The sequence below is a fragment of the Saimiri boliviensis genome, chromosome 17, assembly GCF_048565385.1.
Source record: "Saimiri boliviensis isolate mSaiBol1 chromosome 17, mSaiBol1.pri, whole genome shotgun sequence".
Classification (NCBI taxonomy): Eukaryota; Metazoa; Chordata; class Mammalia; order Primates; family Cebidae; genus Saimiri; species Saimiri boliviensis.
In genome coordinates, this window is record NC_133465.1 from 54,221,020 (window position 1) to 54,242,421 (window position 21,402).

A 21,402-nucleotide genomic window follows, 5' to 3' on the forward strand; every position below is an offset into this window, starting at 1 on the left:
TACAAATGTATACCTTACATGGCCTATACAATTGAAAAGTCAGATACACAATCAGTGGTTGTAAAAGGTAACAATTTCCTGTGATCACAAAGCTTGTTCACATCCAGACATTATTCCTCCTGGCTGCAGGTATCTCTGGTTTTGCTTATCAGAATATCTTTTAACCGGATTCTCCTTTGTCTACTCCTAACTCAACTTAACTCAATTTCCCCATTCAGGAATCTCTGAGTCAGGAATCAAAGCCATCCCTTATGGTGGCATTTTGCTTTGCAAATATTGACAGTTAAACCATTATCTAGGGTACAAGGCAGTCTGGTAAGTAAGGTTTAAGGATTATTCTTAAAGTCATAAAAAGGTTAAAAGCAGGAACCGGTTGCCGGTAGGGGGTCACTCAGTCTAGCAGCAATGCATAGTTTCAGGCCCAAACGATATTGTGGTTGATATTAGAAACTAATCATTCATCTTTCAGTTCCTATATTTCCGGATAGCTCGACTGCCTCCAGTAGGAAACTGTGTTTGGGATCAAACTCACCGTATAGTGAGACTCACGCCTTTTAGGGGTCTCACACGGGAGTGTTCCCCACAAGGGAGGGTCACAGACATGCTTTGCTAGTGGATAATTTAGAAGCTTCTCCCACACATGCTGGTATCATGCCCCCTGGCTTGTCATCTTTCCCTTCCCACCGTCACCAGCGCTGCGAGGGTTGTGCACAAAGTATCAGCCAGAGGCACCACCCATCCTGTCCTCTTTTTTAAGGGCAGGTGGGCACCCTCTGGCAGCATGCAATGATGGCCAACCTGAAAAGGTTGTCAGGATAGCCAGTCCTTGAGACCCACACGGACCCCATCCCGCTCTCTGTCCTATCCCTTTCCTCTCCCTGCATGGTTCCCGTCCTCCCAGCAGAGAGAGTGTGTGCTGGGAAAAGGGGCCAACCACAGCCAATAGATTCTGGGGGTTCTCAGCAAGATTCAGTCCTGAATTCCACTTTTGCTGAGTCCTCCAGTGCCCTTCTGAGGCAGCTGGATGCAGTGCTAACACCGACCACTAGAGGGAATCAATCACATACTTTACCCTCCACTTTCCCTGAGCCTTAGGGCTCCTCCAGGTCCGTGAGGACGAAGAGCCCAGACTCAGGGTATAACCCCAGCTCCTTGTACCTGCAGCAGAGATGCAAACCAAGAAACAGAAATACCAGCAACAGACATGAACCACAAGCGCTTCCTCCCATAGCCCTGAAACCATCAGAGAATCTCAAAGTTGGAAGAGCTCTTGAAGGTTTGAGTCTCCTCCCGAGCTTTGGAACTCGGAACACCTCACACCAAATTATGCCCTATGCAGCCATGGAAACCCATCCTCCTTTTTTTCCTCCTCCTTTTCTGATCTGTGTAGAGCTTATCTCTTGTTTTGTGAAGGAGCTATTATGATCATCCCATTTCACAGACTAAGAGTCTGAGGCTCAGAGAGACTGATTTGCATGGGCTACTCCAGCCAGGGCAGCAGAACTCCACAAGCTTGCTCTTCCCACATTGTGTCATTCAAAGTCCTTTCTCCAGCCTGGGCACAGTGGCTCACACATATAATACCAGCACATTTGAGGTCAAGAGTTCAAGACCAGACTGGTCCACATGGCAAAACTCCATCTCTACTAACAATATTAAAATTAGCTGTGCGTGGTGGCTCATGTCTGTAATCCCAGCCACTCGGGAGGGTCAAACGGGAGAATCCCTTGAACCTTGGAGGCAGAGTTTGCAGTGAGCCAAGATTGTGTCACTGCGCTCCAGCTGGGTGCCAGAGCCAAAATGCATCTCAAAAAAAAAAAAAAAAAAAAGAGAGAGAGAGAGAAAATGAGTTCTTTCTCCAGTGCAGGTAGCATGGTGCTGTTCATTTAGTTATTTTAGCTGGCTCTTCCTCTTCCTCCTCCTTCTCTTTCTTCTTCTTCTTGTTCTTCTCCTTCTTCTTCTTCTTCATCTTCTTTTCTTCGTCGTCCTTCCTCTCGTTCTTCTCCTTATTCTTCTTCGAAATGAAGTCATTCTGTCACCCAGGCTAGAGTGCAGTGGCTTGATCTTGACTCACTGCAACCTCTGCTTCCTAGGTTTAAGGAATTCTCCCACCTCAGCCTCCTGAGTAGCTGGGATTACACACACTCGCCACTATGCCAGGCTAATATTTGTACTTTTTGGGTAAAGATGGGGTTTCACCATGTTGGCCAGTCTGGTCTTGAACTCCTGACTTCAGGTGATCTGCCTACCTTGGCCTCCCAAGGTACTGAGATCCAACCCAGTTATTTCAGCTTCTAAATTTCTCTGAGTTCAGGGATCCTACCCCCAACACAAGCGGTTCTTTGCCTCATTTTGTCCTCTAAGGGGCAGATTGTTCTCCCTGAATTCCCAGGTGAGAATGACCCAGTTGCATGGGGTGCCTTGTGGAAACCTCACAGCAGGACAAGGCAAAGGCAGAGATGACAAAGACTGAGCCTCCTGTCTCCTGGTGCCCAGGGTTGGGGCTGTTTCGGTATCATCTGGAGGTCCCAAGCATCAGATGCCCCCAGAGATGAGAGCAGGAAAGAACCCCCTCTCCTGCCCTGAAATCTTCCACCCCTGAGTTTAAGGGCATCCAGCATGAGACACTGTAGAAACACAAGCAAGGAAACAAGCAAACGCTTCTAGAAGTGGTTGGCAGTGGTGTTGCCAGCCACCACTGAAAACGCACACCCCTGTGGTCTAGGATGTGAATGCTGGGCCCTGCCACCTCCCTCTTTTCAGAGCAGAAGACGGAGCTCATTTTCTGTCACCACTCCTGAAGCATAACCCAACCAGCACCCCAGACTCATCATCTGCTGGGAGGGCACTGGGCTGTGGGCTGTTCTCCAGGCAGGCCTGTGGGAGGACCCGAGAGGGATGTCGTCAATGATACCAGCTCTGAGAATCATGGGGTCACTGGGAGGGTGGAGACACCACTTACCCCTGCTCCTTCCAGCACCACCAGAGAGGAGGAGCCAGGTGGGAATGGAGGAGGGTCCCTGAGCTCCACGTAGCTTTCTGCGTCCCCCACCATCCTTCCTCCAATGTCAACTGGAACATGGAGCCCCCATGACAGGGTCTTTTAGCCAGTACTGGGGACTTAGATGTGGACTGTGAGTTCTGTAGGTGGTGCCAGTCCCCAGCCCTCTGGATTGCATCTTCCTAAGGGAAGTGAGTATCTGCTGGGATTTATCCCTTCCCATCCAGTCCTCATTGCTTACGTTGTTATCTATCTAATTCACCTGCTGCCACTGCATTTGGAAACCCAGATAAAATGTCTCTTCCACTTCCTTTGCCCTAATTCAGACCCCAAATGTCCTGGTTCTGTATGTCTCAAACTCATTTTTACATTGTTCTCATTTCCCAAGTGTACTTCGGATTAAGGAAAATTCATCTTAAAATTCTTCTGCACACAAGTAATTCCAAGACATTGTTTTCTCTCGTTTTGGGGAATTATTGCTTCTGCAATTAATAGCTGATCTTGTTTTCATTGATTCCCACTCCTGGGGGCTAGGTTTGGTGCTGCTGGTGATGGATGGGGAAGAAATGCCTTCACATCATCACTGGGATGACCAGTGGGCTGTGACCAGCAAGCTGGGAGCACTGATCTGGTGGAGTGGCCTCAGTGAGTAACAGACAGCAGTGCTGTGCTGGCTTTCTTCTGGCCCAGGGAGATCAAGTTCATTATGTTTCAGCGGCCTGGTTCCCAATAGATCCCACAGGCCTGCAGGTTGTCTTCCCAAACTGCCCCTTGCTCCATACCCCACCCCACCCCATAATATTAGAGAAGGACACCTGATCAGACAAAATGATGCAACTTCATATTATTAGGACACGGCTTGTATACACCGGAGTGCCACGTTGTGGGGCCAGGAGAGGCACTGGGGAGGGTCACAGGGATGCCAGCCGGCAGCTAGAGGCCACAGCTGCCCTCCACAGAGTGGCACTGCGCAATTCGCAGGAGTGTCTCGACTTTGTCCATGTCCTTCCTGAAGCAGTAGAGCAGCCCGTAGTTCCTACTCAGTGCATCATTGTTCTGTGAGTTTTTGTCAAGCTTCCTGTAGGTCTGCCTGAAGATCTCTCCAGTCTGGGGGCTGCCATCTTCCAGCCTCTGCAAAGATCTCCCTCAGGGGCCGGGAACATTCTGAGATTGGCTGAATATCTGGGCTTAGATGGTGATATTCACATCCAGAAGCCCCAAACCTGAGGGTTAGTGCCCCCGTGCCATCTACAGGGCCCCGCCTCTCCTCTCCAGAGACATCCTGCTCATAGGGATTTTAGGGGCGCTTACCTGCAGCCATTGCAGCGAGGTGAGCTGTCCACAGGACTCTCAGTGGTTTGGGGATTCAGGCCTTGGGATCCTGGAGCTGGTCTCTCGTGGGCCCTTTTATACCCTCACCCCTTCTCTCTGCCCGCTGGCCCCCACCTGTTTCTATGCACGTTCATGCAAGGGGGGCCACGGACATGCCTGTGCTAGTGGATAATTTAGAAGCTTCTCCCACACATGCTGGTATCATGCCCGCTGGCTTGTCTTCTTTCCCTTCCCACTGTCACCAGCGCTGTGAGGGTTGTACGGAGAGTGTCAGCCAGAGGCACCACCCATCCTGTCCATTCTTTAAGGGGCAGATGTGTGCCACGGTGGCCAACCTGAAGGTGGGAAAGGATGTCAGGATAGCCAGTCCTTGAGACCCACACGGACCCCCTCCCACTCTCTGTCCTATCCCTTTCTTCCTCCTCGCGTGGTTCCCATCCTCCCACCAGAGAGAGTGTGTGCTGGGAAAAGGGGCCAACCACGGCCAATAGATTCTGGGGGTTCTGGGCATGATTCAGACCTGAATTCCACTTTGGCTTAGTCCTCCTGGGCCCGCCTGAGGCAGCTAGATGCAGTGCTAACACCCACCACTAGAGGGAACTAACCCCATTCTTGGCCCTTCCCTCTTCCTGAGTCTTGGGGCTCCCCAAGGTTTGCGGGGAGGAAGAACCCAGACTCAGGATATTACTCCAGGTCCTTGGACCTGCAGCAGAGATACAAAGCAAAACCAGAAATCCCAGCAACAAACATGAACCACCAGCACTTCCTCCCATAGCCCTGAAACCATCAGAGAATCTCAAAGTTGGAAGAGCTCTTGAAGGTTTGAGTCTCCTCCCGAGCTTTGGGACTCAGAACACATCACACTGAAGGATGCCCTATGCAGCCATGGAACCCGCTCCGGCTTTTTCTTCTCCTCCTTTCCAGATCTGTATGGAGTTTATCGAGTTGCAAAGGGCCTGCCTGTGCATTCTCACATGTGGCCTGCCACTTGTCTTGTGAAGGAGCTGTTATGATCATCCCATGTCACAGATCAAGAGTCTCAGGCTCAGAGAGACTGACTTGCATGAGCTACCCCAGCCAGGGCAGCAGATCTCCACAAGCTTGCTCTTCCCACATTGTGTCATTCAAAGTCCTTTCTCCAACCTGGGCATGGTGGTTAACACGTGTAATCCCAGCATTTTGGGAGACTGAGGTGGGTGGATCACTTGAGGTCAGGAGTTCAAGACCAGACTGGTCAACATGGTAAAACTGTATCTCTACTAAAAATACAAAAATTGACGGTGCATGGTGGCCCATGCCTGTAATCCCAGCTACTCTGAAGGGTGAAATGGGAGAATCACTTGAACCTAGCAGGCAGAGTTTGCAGTTAGCCAGGATGGTGCCACTGCACTCCAGTCTGGGTGCCAGAGCAGAACTCCATCTCAAATAAATAAATAAATACATAAATAAGAAAGAGAAAGAAAGAAAGAAAGAAAGAAAGAAAGAAAGAAAGAAAGAAAGAAAGAAAGAAACAAGTCCTTTCCCCAGTGCAGGTAGCATGGTGCTATTCCTTTAGTTATTTCTGCTGGCTCTTGTTCATCCTCCTCCTCCTCCTCTTCCTCTTCTTCTCCTTCTCCTTATTCTTCCTTCTCCTCCTCCTTTTTCTCCTTCTTCTTCCCAACGGAATCTCACTGTGTCACCACATCTAGAGTGCAGTGGCATGATCTTCACTCACTGCAACCTCTGCCTCCTGCATTCCAGGCATTCTCCCACCTCCGCCTCCTGAGTAGTTCAGATTGTACGCACCTACCACTATGCCAGGCGAATTTTTATACTTTTTTTTAGTAAAGATGGGGTTTCACCATGTTGGCCAGTCTGGCCTTGAACTCCTGACTTCAGGTGATTTGCCTGCCTTGGCCTCCCAAAGTACTGAGATCCAAGGCAGTTATTTCAACTTCTAAATTTCTCTGAGTTCAGGGATTCTGCCCCCAACACAAGCAGCGCTTTGCCTCATTTTGTCATTCTCTAAGGGGCAGATTGTTCTCCCTCAATTCCCAGGTGAGAATGGCCCAGTGGCACGGGGTGCCTTGTGGAAACCTCGCAGCAGGACAAGGCGAAGGCAGAGAGGGCCAGGACTGAGCCTCCTGTCTCCTGGTGCCCAGGGTTGGGGCTATTGTAATATCATCTGAAGGTCACAAGCATCAGATGCCCCCAGAGATGAGAGCAGGAAAGAACCCCCTCTCCTGCCCTGAAATCTTCCACCCCTGAGTTTAAAGGCATTGAGCACGCGACGCTGTAGAAACACAAGCAAACAAACAAGCAAACGCTTCTAGAAGTGGTTGGCAGTGGGGTTGTCGGCCAACATTGAAAACCCACACCCCTGTGGTCTGGGATGTGAATGCTGGGCCCTGCCACCTCCCCCTTTTCGGAGTAGAAGATGGAGCTCATTTTCTGCTGTCATTCCTGAAGCATAACCCGACCAGCACCCCAGACTCATCATCTGCTGGGAGGGCACTGGGCTGCGGGTTGTTCTCCAGGCAGGCCTGTGGGAGGACCCGAGAGAGATATCATCAATGATACCAGCTCTGAGAAACATGGGGTCACTGGGAGGGTGGAGACACCACTTACCCCTGCTCCTTCCAGCACCACCAGAGAGGAGGAGCCAGGTGGGAATGGAGGAGGGTCCCTGAGCTCCACATAGCTTTCTGTGTCTCCTACCATCCTTCCTCCAATTGTAAGCTGGGACATGGAGCCCCCATGACAGGGTCTTTTAGCCAGTGCTGGGGACTTAAATGTGGCCTGTGAGTTCTGCAGTTGTTGCTGGTTCCCACAACTCTGTGTTGCATCCCGCTAAGGGAAGTGAGTATCAGCTGGGATTTATCCCTCCCATCCAGCTGCCATTGCCTTCATTGTTATCTATCTGAGTTTCCTTTTTGCTGGTATGTGTCGGGATAGACTGTGAGGAGAGGGAGGTCTGGGGCTGTGGCACCTGCTGGCACTGCATTTGGAAATCCAAATAAAATAGCTCTTCGACTTTCTTGTCCTAATTCAGATCCCATTGCTCTGGTTCTGTATGTCTCAAAGTCATGTTTGCATCGTTCTCATTTCCCAAGCGTAGTTGCGGTTAAGGAATATTTATCCTAAAATTCTTCTGCACACAAGTAATTCCAAGACATTGTTTTCTCACTTTTTGGGGAACTTTTGCTTCTGCACTTAATAGCCTGTCTTGTTTTCATTGATTCCCACTCCTGGGGGACTAGGTTTGGTGTTGCTGGTGATGGTTCGGGAAGAAATGCCTTCATATCATCACTGGGATGACCAGTGGGCTGTGACCAGCAAGCTGGGAGCACTGACCTGGTGGAGTAGCCTCAGTGAGTAACAGACAGCAGTGCTGTGCCGGCTTTCTTCTGGCCCAGGAAGATCAAGTTCATTATGTTTCAGCGGCCTGGTTCCCAATAGACCCCACAGGCCCTGCAGGTTGTCTTCCCAACCTGCCCTTTACTACATATCCCCAACCCGTACCCCATAGTATTAGAGAGGAACACCTAGCCAGACAAAATGATGCAACTTAATATTATTAGGACAGGGTTGGTGGACACTGGAGTGCCACCTTCTGGGCCCAGGAGAGGCAATAGGAAGGGGGTCACAGGGATGCCACCCAGCAGCTAGAAGCCACAGCTGCCCTTCACAAAGCGGCAATGCACAATTCGTAGGAATGTCTTGACCTTGTCCATGTCCTTCCGGAAGTAGTAGAGCAGCCCGTAGTTCTTGAGCAATGCGTCATCATTCTGCGAATTTCTGTCAAATTTCCTGTAGGTCTGCCTGAAGATCTCCCCAGTCTGGGGCCTGCCATCTTCCAGCTTCTGCAAAGGTCACCCTCAGGGACCAGGAACATTCTGAGATTAGCCGAATATCTTGGCTTAGATGGTGATACTCACATTCAGAAGCACCAAACCTGAGGGTTAGTACCCACGTTCCATCTACAGGGCACCACCTCTCCTCTCCAGAGACATCCTGCTCATAGGGATTTTAGGGGCGCTTTCCTGCAGCCATTGCAGTGAGGTGAGCTATCCATAGGACTCTCCGTGGTTTGGGGATTTGGGTCTTGGGATCCTGGATCTGGCCTCTTGTGGGCCCTTTTATACCCTCGCCCCTTCTCTCTGCCCGCTGGCCCCCACCTGTTTCTATGCATGTTCATGCAAGGGGGGCCACGGACGTGCCTGTGCTAATGGATAATTTAGAAGTTACTCCTATACATGCTGGTATCATGCCCCCTGGCTTGTCTTCTTTCCCTTCCCACCGTCACCAGCGCTGTCAGGGTTGTGTACAGAGTGTCAGCCAGAGGCACCAGCCATCCTGGCCTCTCTTTAAGGGATAGGTAGGTACCCTCTGGCAGAATGTCATGGTGGCCAACCTGAAGGCTGTCAAGGATGTCAGGATAGCCAGTCCTGGAGACCCACACGGACCCCATTCCACTCTCTATCCTATCCCTTTCCTCTCCCCGCATGGTTCCCGTCGTCCAAGCAGAGAGAGTGTGTGCTGGGAAAAGGGGCCAACCACAGCCAATAGATTCTGGGGGTTCCGGGCATGATTCAGACCTGAATTCCACTTTTGCTGAGTCCTGGGCCCGCCTGAGGCAGCTGGATGCAGTGCTAACATTGACCACTAGAGGGAACCGACCCCATTCTTGGCCCTCCTCTTCCTGAGCATTGGGGCTCCTGCAGGTCGGTGGGAAGGAAGAACCCAGACTCAGGGTATTACCCCAGCTCCTTGGACCTGCAGCAGAGATACAAACCAAGAAACAGAAATCTCAGCAACAGACATGAAGCACAAGCGCTTCCTCCCATAGCCCTGAAACCATCAGAGAATCTCAAAGTTGGAAGAGCTCTTGAAGGTTTGAGTCTCCGCGCAAGCTTTGGGACTCAGAACGCACCCGCCAAAAGATGCCCTATGCAGCCGTGTAAACCCCTCCTTCTTTCTCTCCTTCCCCTTTCCAGATCTGTATGGACCTTACCCAGTTGCAAAGGGCCTGCCTGTGCATTCTCACAACTGACCTGCCACTTGTCTTGTGAAGGAGCTGTAATGACATCCCATTTCACAGATAAGAGACTGAGGCTCAGAGAGACTGACTTGCATGAGCTACCCCAGCCAGGGCAGGTCTTCACAACCTTGCTCTTCCCACATTGTGTCATTTAAAGTCCTGTCTTCAGGCAAGGCATGGTGGTTAACACCTGTAATCCCAGCACTTTGGGAGGCTGAGGTGGGTGAGTCATTTGAGATCAGCAATTCAAGGCCTGCCTGGTCAACACGGCAAAACGCCATCTCTATTAAAAACAGCAAAATTAGCCGTGCATGGTCACCCATGCCTATAATCCCAGCTAGTTGTTGAGGGCAGGAGGGTGGGTGAGGTGGGAGAATCCCTTGAACACAGGAGACAGAGGTTGCAGTGAGCCAACATCCCACCTCTACACTTAAGCCTTGGTGACACAGCAGAACTCCAGCTTAAAAAAAGAAAAAAGAAGAGTTCTTTCTCCAGAGCAGGCTGTGTGGTGCTGCTAGTTATTTAGTTATTCTGGCTTCTCCTTTTTTTTTTTTTTTTTTTTCCAGATGGAGTCTCATTCTGTCACCCAGCCTCCAGGGCAGTGGCATGATCTTGGCTCACTGCAACATCTGCCTTCTGGGTTCAAGTGATTCTCCCACCTCAGCCTCTTGAGTAGCTGGCATTACGGGCACCAACCTGTATGTGGGGCTAGTTTTTGCACTTTTTAGTGGATATGGGTTTCACCATGTTGGCCAGGCTGGTCTCAAATTTCTGCCTTCAGGTGATCCACATGCCTTGGCCTCCTAAGTACTGAGATTACATTTGTGAGTCACTGCTCCCAATCCAGTTATTTCAGCTTCTAAATTTCTCTGAGTTCGGGGATCCTGCCCCCAATGCAAGCGGCCCTTTGCCTCATTTTGCTCTTTCTTAAGGGGCAGATTGTTCTCCCTCAATTCCCAGGTGAGACTGGCCCCGTGGCATGGGGTGCCTTGTGGAAATCTCACAGCAGGACAAGGCAAAGGGAGAGAAGGCCAGGACTGAGCCTCCTGTCTCCTGGTGCCCAGGGTTAGGGCTATTTCAGTATCATCTGGAGGTCACAAGCATCAGTGCCCCCAGAGATGAGAGCAGGAGAGAATATCCTCTCCTGCCCTGAAATCTTCCATCTGTGAGTTGAAGGGCATTGAGCACGTGATGCTGTAGAAACACAAGCAAGCAAATAAGCCAACACTTCTAGAAGAGGTTGGCAGTGGTGTTGCCAACTAACGTTGAAAACTCACACCCCTGTGGTCTAGGATGTGAATGCTGGGCCCTGCCAGAGCAGAAGAGAGGAGAGAGAGCAGAAGATGGAGCTCATTTTCTGTCATCATTTCTGAAGCCTAACCCGACCAGCACCCCAGATTCATCATCTGCTGGGAGGGCACTGGGCTGTGGGCTGTTCTCCAGGCAAGCCTGTGGGAGGATAGAGAGGGATGTCATCAATGATACCAGCTCTGAGAAACATGGGGTCACTGGGAGGGTGGAGACACCACTTACCCCTGCTCCTTCCAGCACCACCAAAGAGGAGGAGCCAGGTGGGAATGGAGGAGGGTCCCTGAGCTCCACGTAGGTTTCTGTGTCTCCTCCCATCCTTCCTCCAATGTCAACTGGGACATGGAGACACCATGACAGGGCCTTTTAGCTAGTGCAGGGGACTTAGATGTGGACTGTGAGTTCTGCAGGTGGTGCTGGTTCCCAGCCCTCTGTGTTGCATCTTCCTAAGGGAAGCGAGTATCAGCTGGGATTTATCCCTTCCCATCCGGTCCTTGTTGCTTACGTTGTTGTCTATCTGTCACCTGTTGGCACCTTCACTTTCAACTTGAAATAAAACGTGTCTTCCACTTCCCTTGCCCTAATTCAGTTCCCAAATGCTCTGGTTCTCTATGTTTTAAACTCATTTTCGCATCGTTCTCATTTTTCAAGGGTAGTTTGACTTAAGCAATATTCGTCTTAAAATTCTTCTGCACACAGGGAATTCTGTGACATTGTTTTCTCAGGTTTTGGCAATTTTTGCCTCTGCACTTAATAGCCTGTCTTGTTTTCACTTCTTCTCACCCTGCTGGGCTAGGTTTGGTGGTGCTGGTGATGGTCGGAGAGGAAAAAATGCTTTCAAGTCATCACTGGGATGACTGGTGAGCTGTGACCGGCAAGCTGGGAGCACTGACCTGGTGGAGTGGCCTCAGTGAGTAATGGACAGCAGTCATGTGCCAGCTTCCTTCTGGCCCAGGAAGAGTCAAATCCTTCATGTCCCTGGGGCCAGGCTCCCCATAGATCCCGTAGCCCCTGCAGGTTATCTTCCCAACCTGCCCTCTGCTCCATACCTCCACCCCACACCCTTAATATTAGAGAAGGCACTTAGTCAGACAAAATGATGCAACTTGATTTTATTAGGATAGGGCTGGGGGACACTGGAGTGCCACCATTCGGGGACAGGAGAGGCACTGTGGAGGGGTCTAAGGGATGGAACCTGTCAGATGGAAGACACAGCCGCCCTCCAAAGAGTGGCACTGCACAATGCGCAGGAATTTTGCAAGCGTTTTCATGTCTCTCCGGAAGCAGTAGAGCAGCTTGTAGTTCTTGAGCCGTGCGTCATCGTTGTCCAAGTTGATGTCAAAAATGCTGTAGGTGTGCTTGAGGATCTCCCCAGTCTGGGGGCTGCCATTTTCCAGCCTCTGCAAAGTGAAGGAAGAGAAGGAGAGGCCAAGCGCTTGGACACTGTTCCCTCCCTCTCTCACTCATTCTTTCTCCTCCCGCCCCTCCAAGGCTCCCAGGTGTAGAGAAAGGGCTGGAGGATTCACGAGTGGAAATGAAGAATAAGCTGAGTTCTCTTGGGTCAGGGCCTGAGTGCTAAAAAGAGAGCAGCAGTGTTTCTTTCCCCCAACTCTGGAAGCCAGTGGGGTCCCAGAATTGGGGACCCCTGGTGCCACCCTCACCCCTATCTGAGTTTGGATGACTTCCTCTAGGTCCTTCAGGTACTCATAGATGAAGCTGTTTAAGGTATCATGCAGTGAGCTGTTGCCAAAGACACTGCTGAGGGACTGCACGGGCTTGAGCCACAGCTGGATGAACAGCAGGGAGATGCGGAGCAGCTCTAGGTCCTGCAGGGGAAAGACCGGCAGTGGGTGGGCTGCCCGGGGGCTGTAACCACAGGCCTCCCCATTGTTGGCTGGTGGAGAGGGTGGCCACTCACAGATTTCTGTGGAGCTTCCTGTGTGTTAGCGGGTGTTGGATCAGATGCTGAGAAGCAAAGGGAGGTCTTGGAGTTATCACAGTAGAAATCGTTCTGTTCCGCCGGGCTACGAGCGTCTTCCTAGGAGAAGCACCGCCCATCAATATCTACGCTGCTGACCAGCTCCCATTGTTCCTCTGTTTGGACCCCACTCAGTGTATGCTCATCTGCCTGCATCTTCGATTCAGAAAACAATCCTGAGCTCCTTCGTCTCCTCCTATTAATTCCCAGCAAGGCAGAGTCGTCCCTCCTGCCAACCCTGACGTGCATCCGTTTGTCAAGATCTTACAAACTTCTGGTAGATGTCAAAGGCCAGCTGGTTCAGGCGATGGGCGCGCATGACAGCATAGTCATAAAGTGAGGATAAGGGCATTGTTGGGAGGGCACCAGCCTCTGGAAGCCAGGGTAGGCAGAGCACGGTGAAAGCCAGGAGCAGAGATGTCCAGGAGACTAGGGAGAAACCAGAGGGCATGGGAGGGAGCCGGAGAGCCAGAGGGCAGTGCTCTTGCTCAGGGGCTGTTCCTTTTCTGTCTCTCCCTCCAGGGACCAGGACCACTCTGAGACTGGCCAACTATCAGGGCTTAGATGACATTCAGAAGCCCAAACCTGAGGGTTGGTGCCCTGTCCCATCTACATGGCATCACCTCTGCCTCAGGACATATAATGCCGAAAGGGATTTTAGGGACCCTTACCTGCAGCCATTGCAGCTAGGTGAGCTGTCCACAGAGCTCTCTGTGGTTTGGAGAGTTGGTCCTTTGGATCCTGGATCTGGTCTCTTGTGGGCCCTTTTATACCCTGTCCCCTTCTCTCTCCCTGCTGGTTGCCACCTGTTTCTATGTATGTTTGGGCAAGGGAGGGTCACGGAAATGCCTGTGCTAGTGGATAATTTAGAAGCTTCTCCCACACATGCTGGTATCATGCCCCCTGGCTTGTCATTTTTCCCTTTCCACCGTCACCAGCGCTGTGAGGGTTGTACACAGAGTGACAGCCAGAGGCACCACGCATCCTGGCCTCTCTTTAAGGGGCAGGTGGGTGCCCTCTGGCAGCATGCCATGCTGGCCAACCTGAAGGCGGGAAAGGATGTCAGCATAGCCAGTCCTTGAGACCCACACGGACCCCCTCCCACTCTCTATCGGATCCCTTTCCTCCTCCCTGCGTGGTTCCCGTCCTCCCACCAGAGAGAGTGTGTGCTGGGAAAAGGAGCCAACCACAGCCAATAGATTCTGGGGGTTCTGGGCATGATTCAGTCCCGAATTCCACTTTTGCTAAGTCCTCCTGGGCCCGCCTGAGGCAGCTGGATGCAGTGCTAACACCGACCACTAGAGGAAACCAACCCCGCACTTTGCCCCGAATCCATCAGAGAATCTCAAAGTTGGAAGAGCTCTTGAAGGTTTGAGTCTCTTCCCCAGCTTTGGGACTCAGAACACATCACCCTGAAGGATGCCCTATGCAGCCATGGAACCCGCTCCTCCTTTTTCTTCTCCTTTCCAGATCTGTATGGAGCTTATCCAGTGTCAAAGGGCCTGCCTGTGCATTCTCACATGTGACCTGCCACTTGTCTTGTGAAGGAGCTGTTATGATCATCCCATTTCACAGATCAAGAGTCTCAGGCTCAGAGAGACTGACTTGCATGAGCTACCCCAGCCAGGGCAGCAGATCTCCACAAGCTTGCTCTTCCCACATTGTGTCATTCAAAGTCCTTCTTCCAGGCCGGGCAAGATGGCTCACACATGTATTCCCAGCATTTTGGGAGGCTGAGGTGAGTGGGTCACTTGAGGTCAGGAGTTCAAGACCAGACTGGTCAACATGGCAAAACTGTATCTCTACTAAAAATATAAAAATTGACTGTGCATGGTGGCCCATGCCTGTAATCCCAGCTACTCCGAAGGGTGAAATGGGAGAATCACTTGAACCTCGGAGGCAGAGTTTGCAGTGAGCCAGGATGGTGCCACTGCACTCCAGCCTGGGTGCCAGGGCAGAACTCCATCTCAGAAAAATAAATAAATAAGTAAATAAATAAATAAATAAATAAGTCCTTTCCCCAGTCCAGGTAGCTTGGTGCTATTTCCTTTAGTATTTCTGCTGGCTCTTCCTTCCCCTCTTCCTCCTCCTCATCTTCTTCTCCTTTTCTGTCTTCTTCCTTCACCTCCTCCTCCTCCTTCTTCCATTTTTCCTCCTCCTTCTCCTTCTTCTTCCAAATGGAGTCTCATTCTCTCATCAAGGCTGGAGTGCAGTGGCATTATCTTGGCTCACTGCAACCTCTGCCTCCTGGATTCAGGTGATTCTCCCGCCTCCGCCTCCTGAGTAGCTGGGATTACGGGCACCGAACACCATGTGGGGCTAGTTTTTGTACTTTTCAGTGGATACAGGGTTTCACCATGTTGGCCAGGCTGGTCTCAACCTCCTGCCTTCAGGTGGTCCACATGCCATGGCCTCCTAAGTACTGAGATTACAGATGTGAGTCACCGCTCCCAATCCAGTTTCTTCAGCTTCTAAATTTCTCTGATTTCAGGGATCCTGCCCCCAACACAAGCGGCCCTTCCCTCATTTTGTTCTTCCATGAGGGGCAGAATGTTCTCCCTTAATGCCCAGGTGAGAATGGCCCAGTGGCACGGGGTCCCTTGTGGAAACCTCAAGCAGAACAAGGCAAAGGCAGAGACGACCAGGACTGAGCCTCCTGTCTCCTGGTGCCCAGGGTTGGGGCTGTTTCAGTATCATCTGGAGGTCATAAGCATCAGTGCCCCCAGAGATGAGAGCAGGAAAAAACATCCTCTCCTGCCCTGAAATCTTCCACCCCTGAGTTTAAGGGCATCAAGCATGAGACACTGTAGAAACACAAGCAAGGAAACAAGCAAACGCTTCTAGAAGTGGTTGGCAGTGGGGTTGCCAATCGACATTGAAAACCCACACCCCTGTGGTCTAGGATGTGAATGCTGGGCCCTGCCACCTCCCTCTTTTCAGAGCAGAAGACGGAGCTCATTTTCTGCCGTCATTCTTGAAGCACAACCCGACCAGCACCCCAGACTCATCATCTGCTGGGAGGGCACTGGGCTGTGGGCTGTTCTCCAGGCAAGCCTGTGGGAGGACCCGAGAGGGATGTCATCAATAATACCAGCTCTGAGAAACATGGGGTCACTGGGAGGGTGGAGACACCACTTACCCCTGCTCCTTCCAGCACCATCAAAGAGGAGGAGCCAGGTGGGAATAGAGGAGGGTCCCTGAGCTCCGCGTAGCTTTCTGCATCCCCCACCATCCTTTCTCCAATGTCAACTGGGACATGGAGCCCCCATGACAGGACCTTTTAGCCAGTGCAGGGGACTTAGATGTGGACGGTGAGTTCTGCAGGTGGTGCTGGTTCCATTGCGTCTTCCTAAGGGAAGCGAGTATCAGCTGGGATTTATCCCTTCCCATCCAGTCCTCATTGCTTACGTTGTTATCTATCTGGCACCTGTAGGCACTTCATTTACAACCCCAAATAAAATGTGTCTTCCACTTGCCTTAATTCAGATTCTAAAAGGTCTGATTCTCTATGTTTTAAACTCATTTTTGCATTGTTCTCATTTTCTAAGGGTAGTTCGGCTTAAGGATTATTCGTCTTAAAATTCTTCTGCACTCACAGAATTCCATGACATTGTTTTCTCAGATTTTGGGGGATTTTTGCCTCTGCACTTAACAGCCTGTCTTGTTTTCATTTTTTCTCACTCTGCTGGGCTAGGTTTGGTAGTGCTGGTGACGGTTGGAGAGGAAAAAATGCTTTCAAGTCATCACTGGGATGACTGGTGAGCTTGACCAGCAAGCTGGGAGCACTGACCTGGTGGAGGGGTCTCAGTGAGTAATGGACAGCAGTCATGTGCCAGCTTCCTTCTGGCCGAGGAAGGGTCAAGTCCTTTATGTTTCAGGGGCCTGGCTCCCCATAGACCCCACAGCCATGCAGGTTGTCTTCCCAACCTGCCCCTCGCTCCATACCCCACCCACCCCATAATATTAGAGAAGGACACTTAGTCGGACAAAATGATGCAACTTAATTTTATTAGGATAGGGCTGGTGGACACTGGAGTGCCACCTTTCGGGGACAGGAGAGGCACTGTGGAGGGTCACAGGGATGCCAGCCGGCAGCTAGAGGCCACAGCTGCCCTCCACAGAGCGGCACTGGGCAATTCGCAGGATTGTCGCGACCTTGTCCATGTCCTCCTGAAAGCAGTAGAGCCGCCCGTAGTTCCTGAGCAGTGCGTCATCGTTGTGCAAGTTGATGTCAAACTTGCTGTAGGTCTGCCTGAAGATCTCCCCAGTCCGGGGGCTGCCGTCTTCCAGCCTCTGCAAAGTGAAGGAAGAGAAGGAGAGGCCAAGCGCTTGGACACTGTTCCCTCCCTCTCTCACTCATTCTTTCTCCTCCCGCCCCTCCAAGGCTTCAAGGTGTAGAGAAAGGGCTGAAGGATTCACCAGTGGAAATGAAGAATAAGCTGAGTTCTCTTGGGTCAGGGCCTGAGTGCTAAAAAGAGAGCAGCAGTGTTTCTTTCCCCAAGCTCTGGAAGCCAGTGGGGCCCCAGATTTGGGGACTCCTGGTACCACCCTCACCAGCATCAGAGTTTGGATGACTTCCTCTAGGTCCTTCAGGTACTCATAGATGAACTTGTCTAAGAAACTATGCAGTGGGCTGTGGCCAAAGGCACTGCTGAGGGACTGCACGGGCTTGAGCCACAGCTGGATGAGCAGCAGGGAGTCGCCGAGCAACTCTAGGTTCTGCAGGGGAAGGACCGGCAGTGGGTGGGCTGACCGGGGGCTCTGACCACGGGCCTCCCCCATCGCTGCCTGAGGAGAGGGTGGCCACTCACAGATTTCTGCAGAGTTTCCTGTTTATTAGTGGGTGTTGGGACATACACTGAGAAGAAAACGGATGTCCTGGCATTCTGCCGGAAGAAATCCTTCTGTTCCTTCGGGCTGTGAGCGTCTTCCTAGGAGAAGGACCGCCCATCAATATCTATGCTGGTGACCAGCTCCCATTGTTCCTTTTCTGGGACCTCACTCAGTGTATGCTCATCTGCCTGCATCTTCGATTCAGAAAACAATCCTGAGCTCCTTCTTCTCCTCCCATTACTTCCCAGCAAGGCAGAGTCGTCCCTCCTGCCAACCCTGACATGCATCCATTTGTCAAGAGCTTACAAACTTCTGGTAGATGTCAGAGGCCAGCTGGTTGAGGCGATGGGCGCGCATCACAGCATAGTCATAAAGTGAGGATATTGGCATTGTTTTGAGGGCACCGGCCTCTCCAAGCCAGGGCAGGCAGAGCAGGGTGAAAGCCAGGAGCAGTGATGCCCGGGAGACTAGGGAGAAACCAGAGGGCATGGGAGGCAGCCGGAGAGCCAGAGGGCAGTGCTCTTGCTCAGGGGCTGTTCCTTTTTTGTCTCTCCCTCCAGGGACCAGGAACATTCTGAGACTGGCCAACTATCAGGGCTTAGATGGCAATACCCACATTCAGAAGCCCAAACCAGCAGATTCGTGCCCCCGTCCCATCTACAGGGCCCCGCCTCTCCCCTCAGGACATATAATGCAGAAAGGGATTTTAGGGACCCTTACCTGCAGCCATTGCAGCTAGGTGAGCTGTCCACAGGACTCTCCATGGTTTGGGGAGTTGGGCCTTGGGATCCTGGAGCTGGTCTCTAGCGGGCCCTTTTATACCCTGTCCCCTTCTCTCTCCCTGCTGGCCCCCACCTGTTTCTATGTATGTTTGGGCAACGGAGGGTCACGGACGTGCCTGTGCTAGTGGATAATTTAGAAGCTTCTCCCACACATGCTGGTATCATGCCCCCTGGCTTGTCATTTTTTCCTTCCCACCGTCACCAGCGCTGTGAGGTTTGTACACAGAGTGCCAGCCAGAGGCACCACATATCCTGGCCTCTCTTTAAGGGGCAGGTGGGTGCCCTCTGGCAGCATCCCATGCTGGCCAACCAGAAGGCGGGAAAGGATGTCAGCATAGCCAGTCCTTGAGACCCACACGGACCCCCTCCTACTCTCTATCCTATCACTTTCCTCCTCCCTGCGTGGTACCCCTTTACCCACTAGAGAGAGTGTGTGCTGGGAAAAGGAGCCAATACAGCCAATAGATTCTGAATTCCACTTTTGCCGAGTCCTCCTGGGCCCGCCTGAGGCAGCTGGATGCAGTGCTGACACCGACCACTAGAGGGAATCAATCACATTCTTTGCCCTCCACTTTCCCTGAGCCTTGGGGCTCCCGCAGTTCTTTGGGGAAGAAGAGCCCAGACTGAAGCAGAGATACAAACCAAGAAACAGAAATCCCGGCAACAGACATACACCACAAGCGCTTCCTCCCATCGCCCTGAATCCATCAGAGAATCTCAAAGTTGGAAGAGCTCTTGAAGGTTTGAGTCTCCTCCCGAGCTTTGGGACTCAGAACACATCACACTGGAGGATGCCCTATGCAGCCGTGGAAACGGCTCCTGCTTTTTCTTCTGCTCCTTTCCAGATCCATATGGAGTTTATCCAGTGTCAAAGAGCCTGCCTGTGCATTCTCACATGTGACCTGCCACTTGTCTTGTGAAGGAGCTGTTATGATCATCCCATTTCACAGATCAAGAGTCTCAGGCTCAGAGAGACTGACTTGCATGAGCTACCCCAGCCAGGGCAGCAGATCTTCACAAGCTTGCTCTTCCCACATTGTGTCATTCAAAGTCCTTTCTCCAGGCTGGGCATGGTGGTTAATACCTGTAATCCAAGCATTTTGGGAGACTGAGGTGAGTGGATCACTTGGGGTCAGGAGTTCAAGACCAGACTGGTCAACATGGCAAAACTGTATCTCTACTAAAAATACACAAATTGCTGTGCATGGTGGCCCATGCCTGTAATCCCAGCTACTCCGAAGGTTTAAATGGGAGAATCTTTGAACCTAGCAGGCAGAGTTTGCAGTGAGCCAACATTGTGCCACTGCACTCCAGCCTGGGTGCCAGAGCAGAACTCCATCTCAAAAAAAAGAAAGAAAGAAAGAAAGAAAGAAAGAAGAAAGAAAAAAGAAAGAAAGAAACAAGTCCTTTCCCCAGTGCAGGTGGCATGGTGCTATTCCTTTAGTTATTTCTGCTGGCTCTTGTTCATCCTCCTCCTACTCTTCCTCTTCTCCTTCTCCTTCTTCTTCTTCTTCTTCCTCCTCCTCCTCCTTCTTTTTCTCCTTCTTCAAAACGGAGTCTCATTGTGTTACCAAGGCTAGAGTGCAGAGGCATGATCTTCACTCACTGCAACCTCTGCCTCCTGCAATCAAGGTTTCCACAACCTCCGCCTCCTGAGTAGTTCAGATTATATGCTCCTACCACTATGCCAGGTGAATTTTTATACTTTTTTTTAGTAAAGATGGGGTTTCACCATGTTGGCCAGTCTGGCCTTGAACTCCTGACTTCAGGTTATCTGCCTGCCTTGGCCTCCCAAAGTACTGAGATCCAACGCAGTTATTTCAACTTCTATATTTCTCTGAGTTCAGGGATCCTGCCCCCAACACAAGCAGCGCTTTGCCTCATTTTGTCCTTCTCTAAGGGGCAGATTGTTCTCCCTGAATTCCCAGGTGAGAATGGCCCAGTGGCACGGGGTGCCTTGTGGAAACCTCACAGCAGGACAAGGCCAAGGCAGAGAAGGCCAGGACTGAGCCTCCTGTCTTCTGGTGCCCAGGGTTGGGGCTACTGTAATATCATCTGAAGGTCACAAGCATCAGATGCCCCCAGAGATGAGAGCAGGAAAGAACCCCCTCTCCTGCCCTGAAATCTTCCACCCCTGAGTTTAAGGGCATCCAGCATGAGACACTGTAGAAACACAAGCAAGCAAACAAGCAAACGCTTCTAGAAGTGGTTGGCAGTGGTGTTGCCAATCGACATTGAAAACCCACACCCCTGTGGTCTAGAATGTGAATGCTGGGCCCTGCCACCTCCCCCTTTCAGAGCAGAAGACGGAGCTCATTTTCTGCCGTCATTCCTGAAGCACAACCCGACCAGCACCCCAGACTCATCATCTGCTGGGAGGGCACTGGGATGTGGGCTATTCTCCAGGCAGGCCTGTGGGAGGATCCGAGAGGGATGTCATCAATGATACCAGCTCTGAGAAACATGGGGTCACTGGGAGGGTGGAGACACCACTTACCCCTGCTCCTTCCAGCACCACCAGAGAGGAGGAGCCAGGTGGGAATGGAGGAGGGTCCCTGAGCTCCACGTAGCTTTCTGCATCCCCCATCATCCTTCCTCCAGTGTCAACTGGGACATGGAGCCCCCATGACAGGGCCTTTTAGCCAGTGCAGGGGACTTAGATGTGGACTGTGAGTTCTGCAGGTGGTGCTGGTTCCCACAACTCTGTGTTGCATCCCGCTACGGGAAGTGAGTATCAGCTGGGATTTATCCCTCCCATCCAGCCTCCACTGCCTTTGTTGTTATATGTCTGAGTTTCCTTTTTGCTGGCGGTTCTTGGGATAGAATGTGAGAAGGAGAGGGAGGTCTGGGGGCTGTGGCACCTGCTGGCACTGCATTTGGAAATCCAAATAAAATGTCTCTTCTACTTTCTTACCCTAATTCAGATCCCAAATGCTCTCGTTCTTTATGTCTCAAAGTCATTTTTGCATTGTTCTTATTTCCCAAGCGTAGTTGCGGTTAAGGAATATTTATCTTAAAATTCTTCTGCACACAAGTAATTCCAAGACATTGTTTTCTCACTTTTTAGGGAATTTTTGCTTCTGCACTTAATAGCCTGTCCTGTTTTCATTGATTCCCACTCCTGGGGGGCTAGGTTTGGTGTTGCTGG

General features: G+C 51.4%; 2 protein-coding genes across 2 annotated transcripts; both read right to left on the bottom strand.

Moving 5' to 3' along the window:
• Window positions 1-7,977: 7,977 nt before the first annotated feature.
• LOC141581750 (somatotropin-like) lies at window positions 7,978-13,320 on the bottom strand. The gene is made up of 5 exons (XM_074388010.1): window positions 13,311-13,320; window positions 12,908-13,068; window positions 12,580-12,699; window positions 12,323-12,487; window positions 7,978-8,175 (listed from the first exon to the last, which is right to left on the bottom strand). Exons 1-5 carry the CDS (start codon window positions 13,318-13,320, stop codon window positions 7,978-7,980), a joined length of 654 nt encoding a protein of 217 aa, XP_074244111.1.
• A 3,414-nt stretch (window positions 13,321-16,734) lies between these two features.
• LOC141581751 (somatotropin-like) lies at window positions 16,735-18,202 on the bottom strand. Its single transcript, XM_074388011.1, has 5 exons — window positions 18,193-18,202; window positions 17,779-17,939; window positions 17,451-17,570; window positions 17,194-17,358; window positions 16,735-16,932 (listed from the first exon to the last, which is right to left on the bottom strand). The coding sequence occupies exons 1-5, from the start codon at window positions 18,200-18,202 to the stop codon at window positions 16,735-16,737; spliced, it is 654 nt and encodes a 217-aa protein (XP_074244112.1).
• Window positions 18,203-21,402: the final 3,200 nt, after the last annotated feature.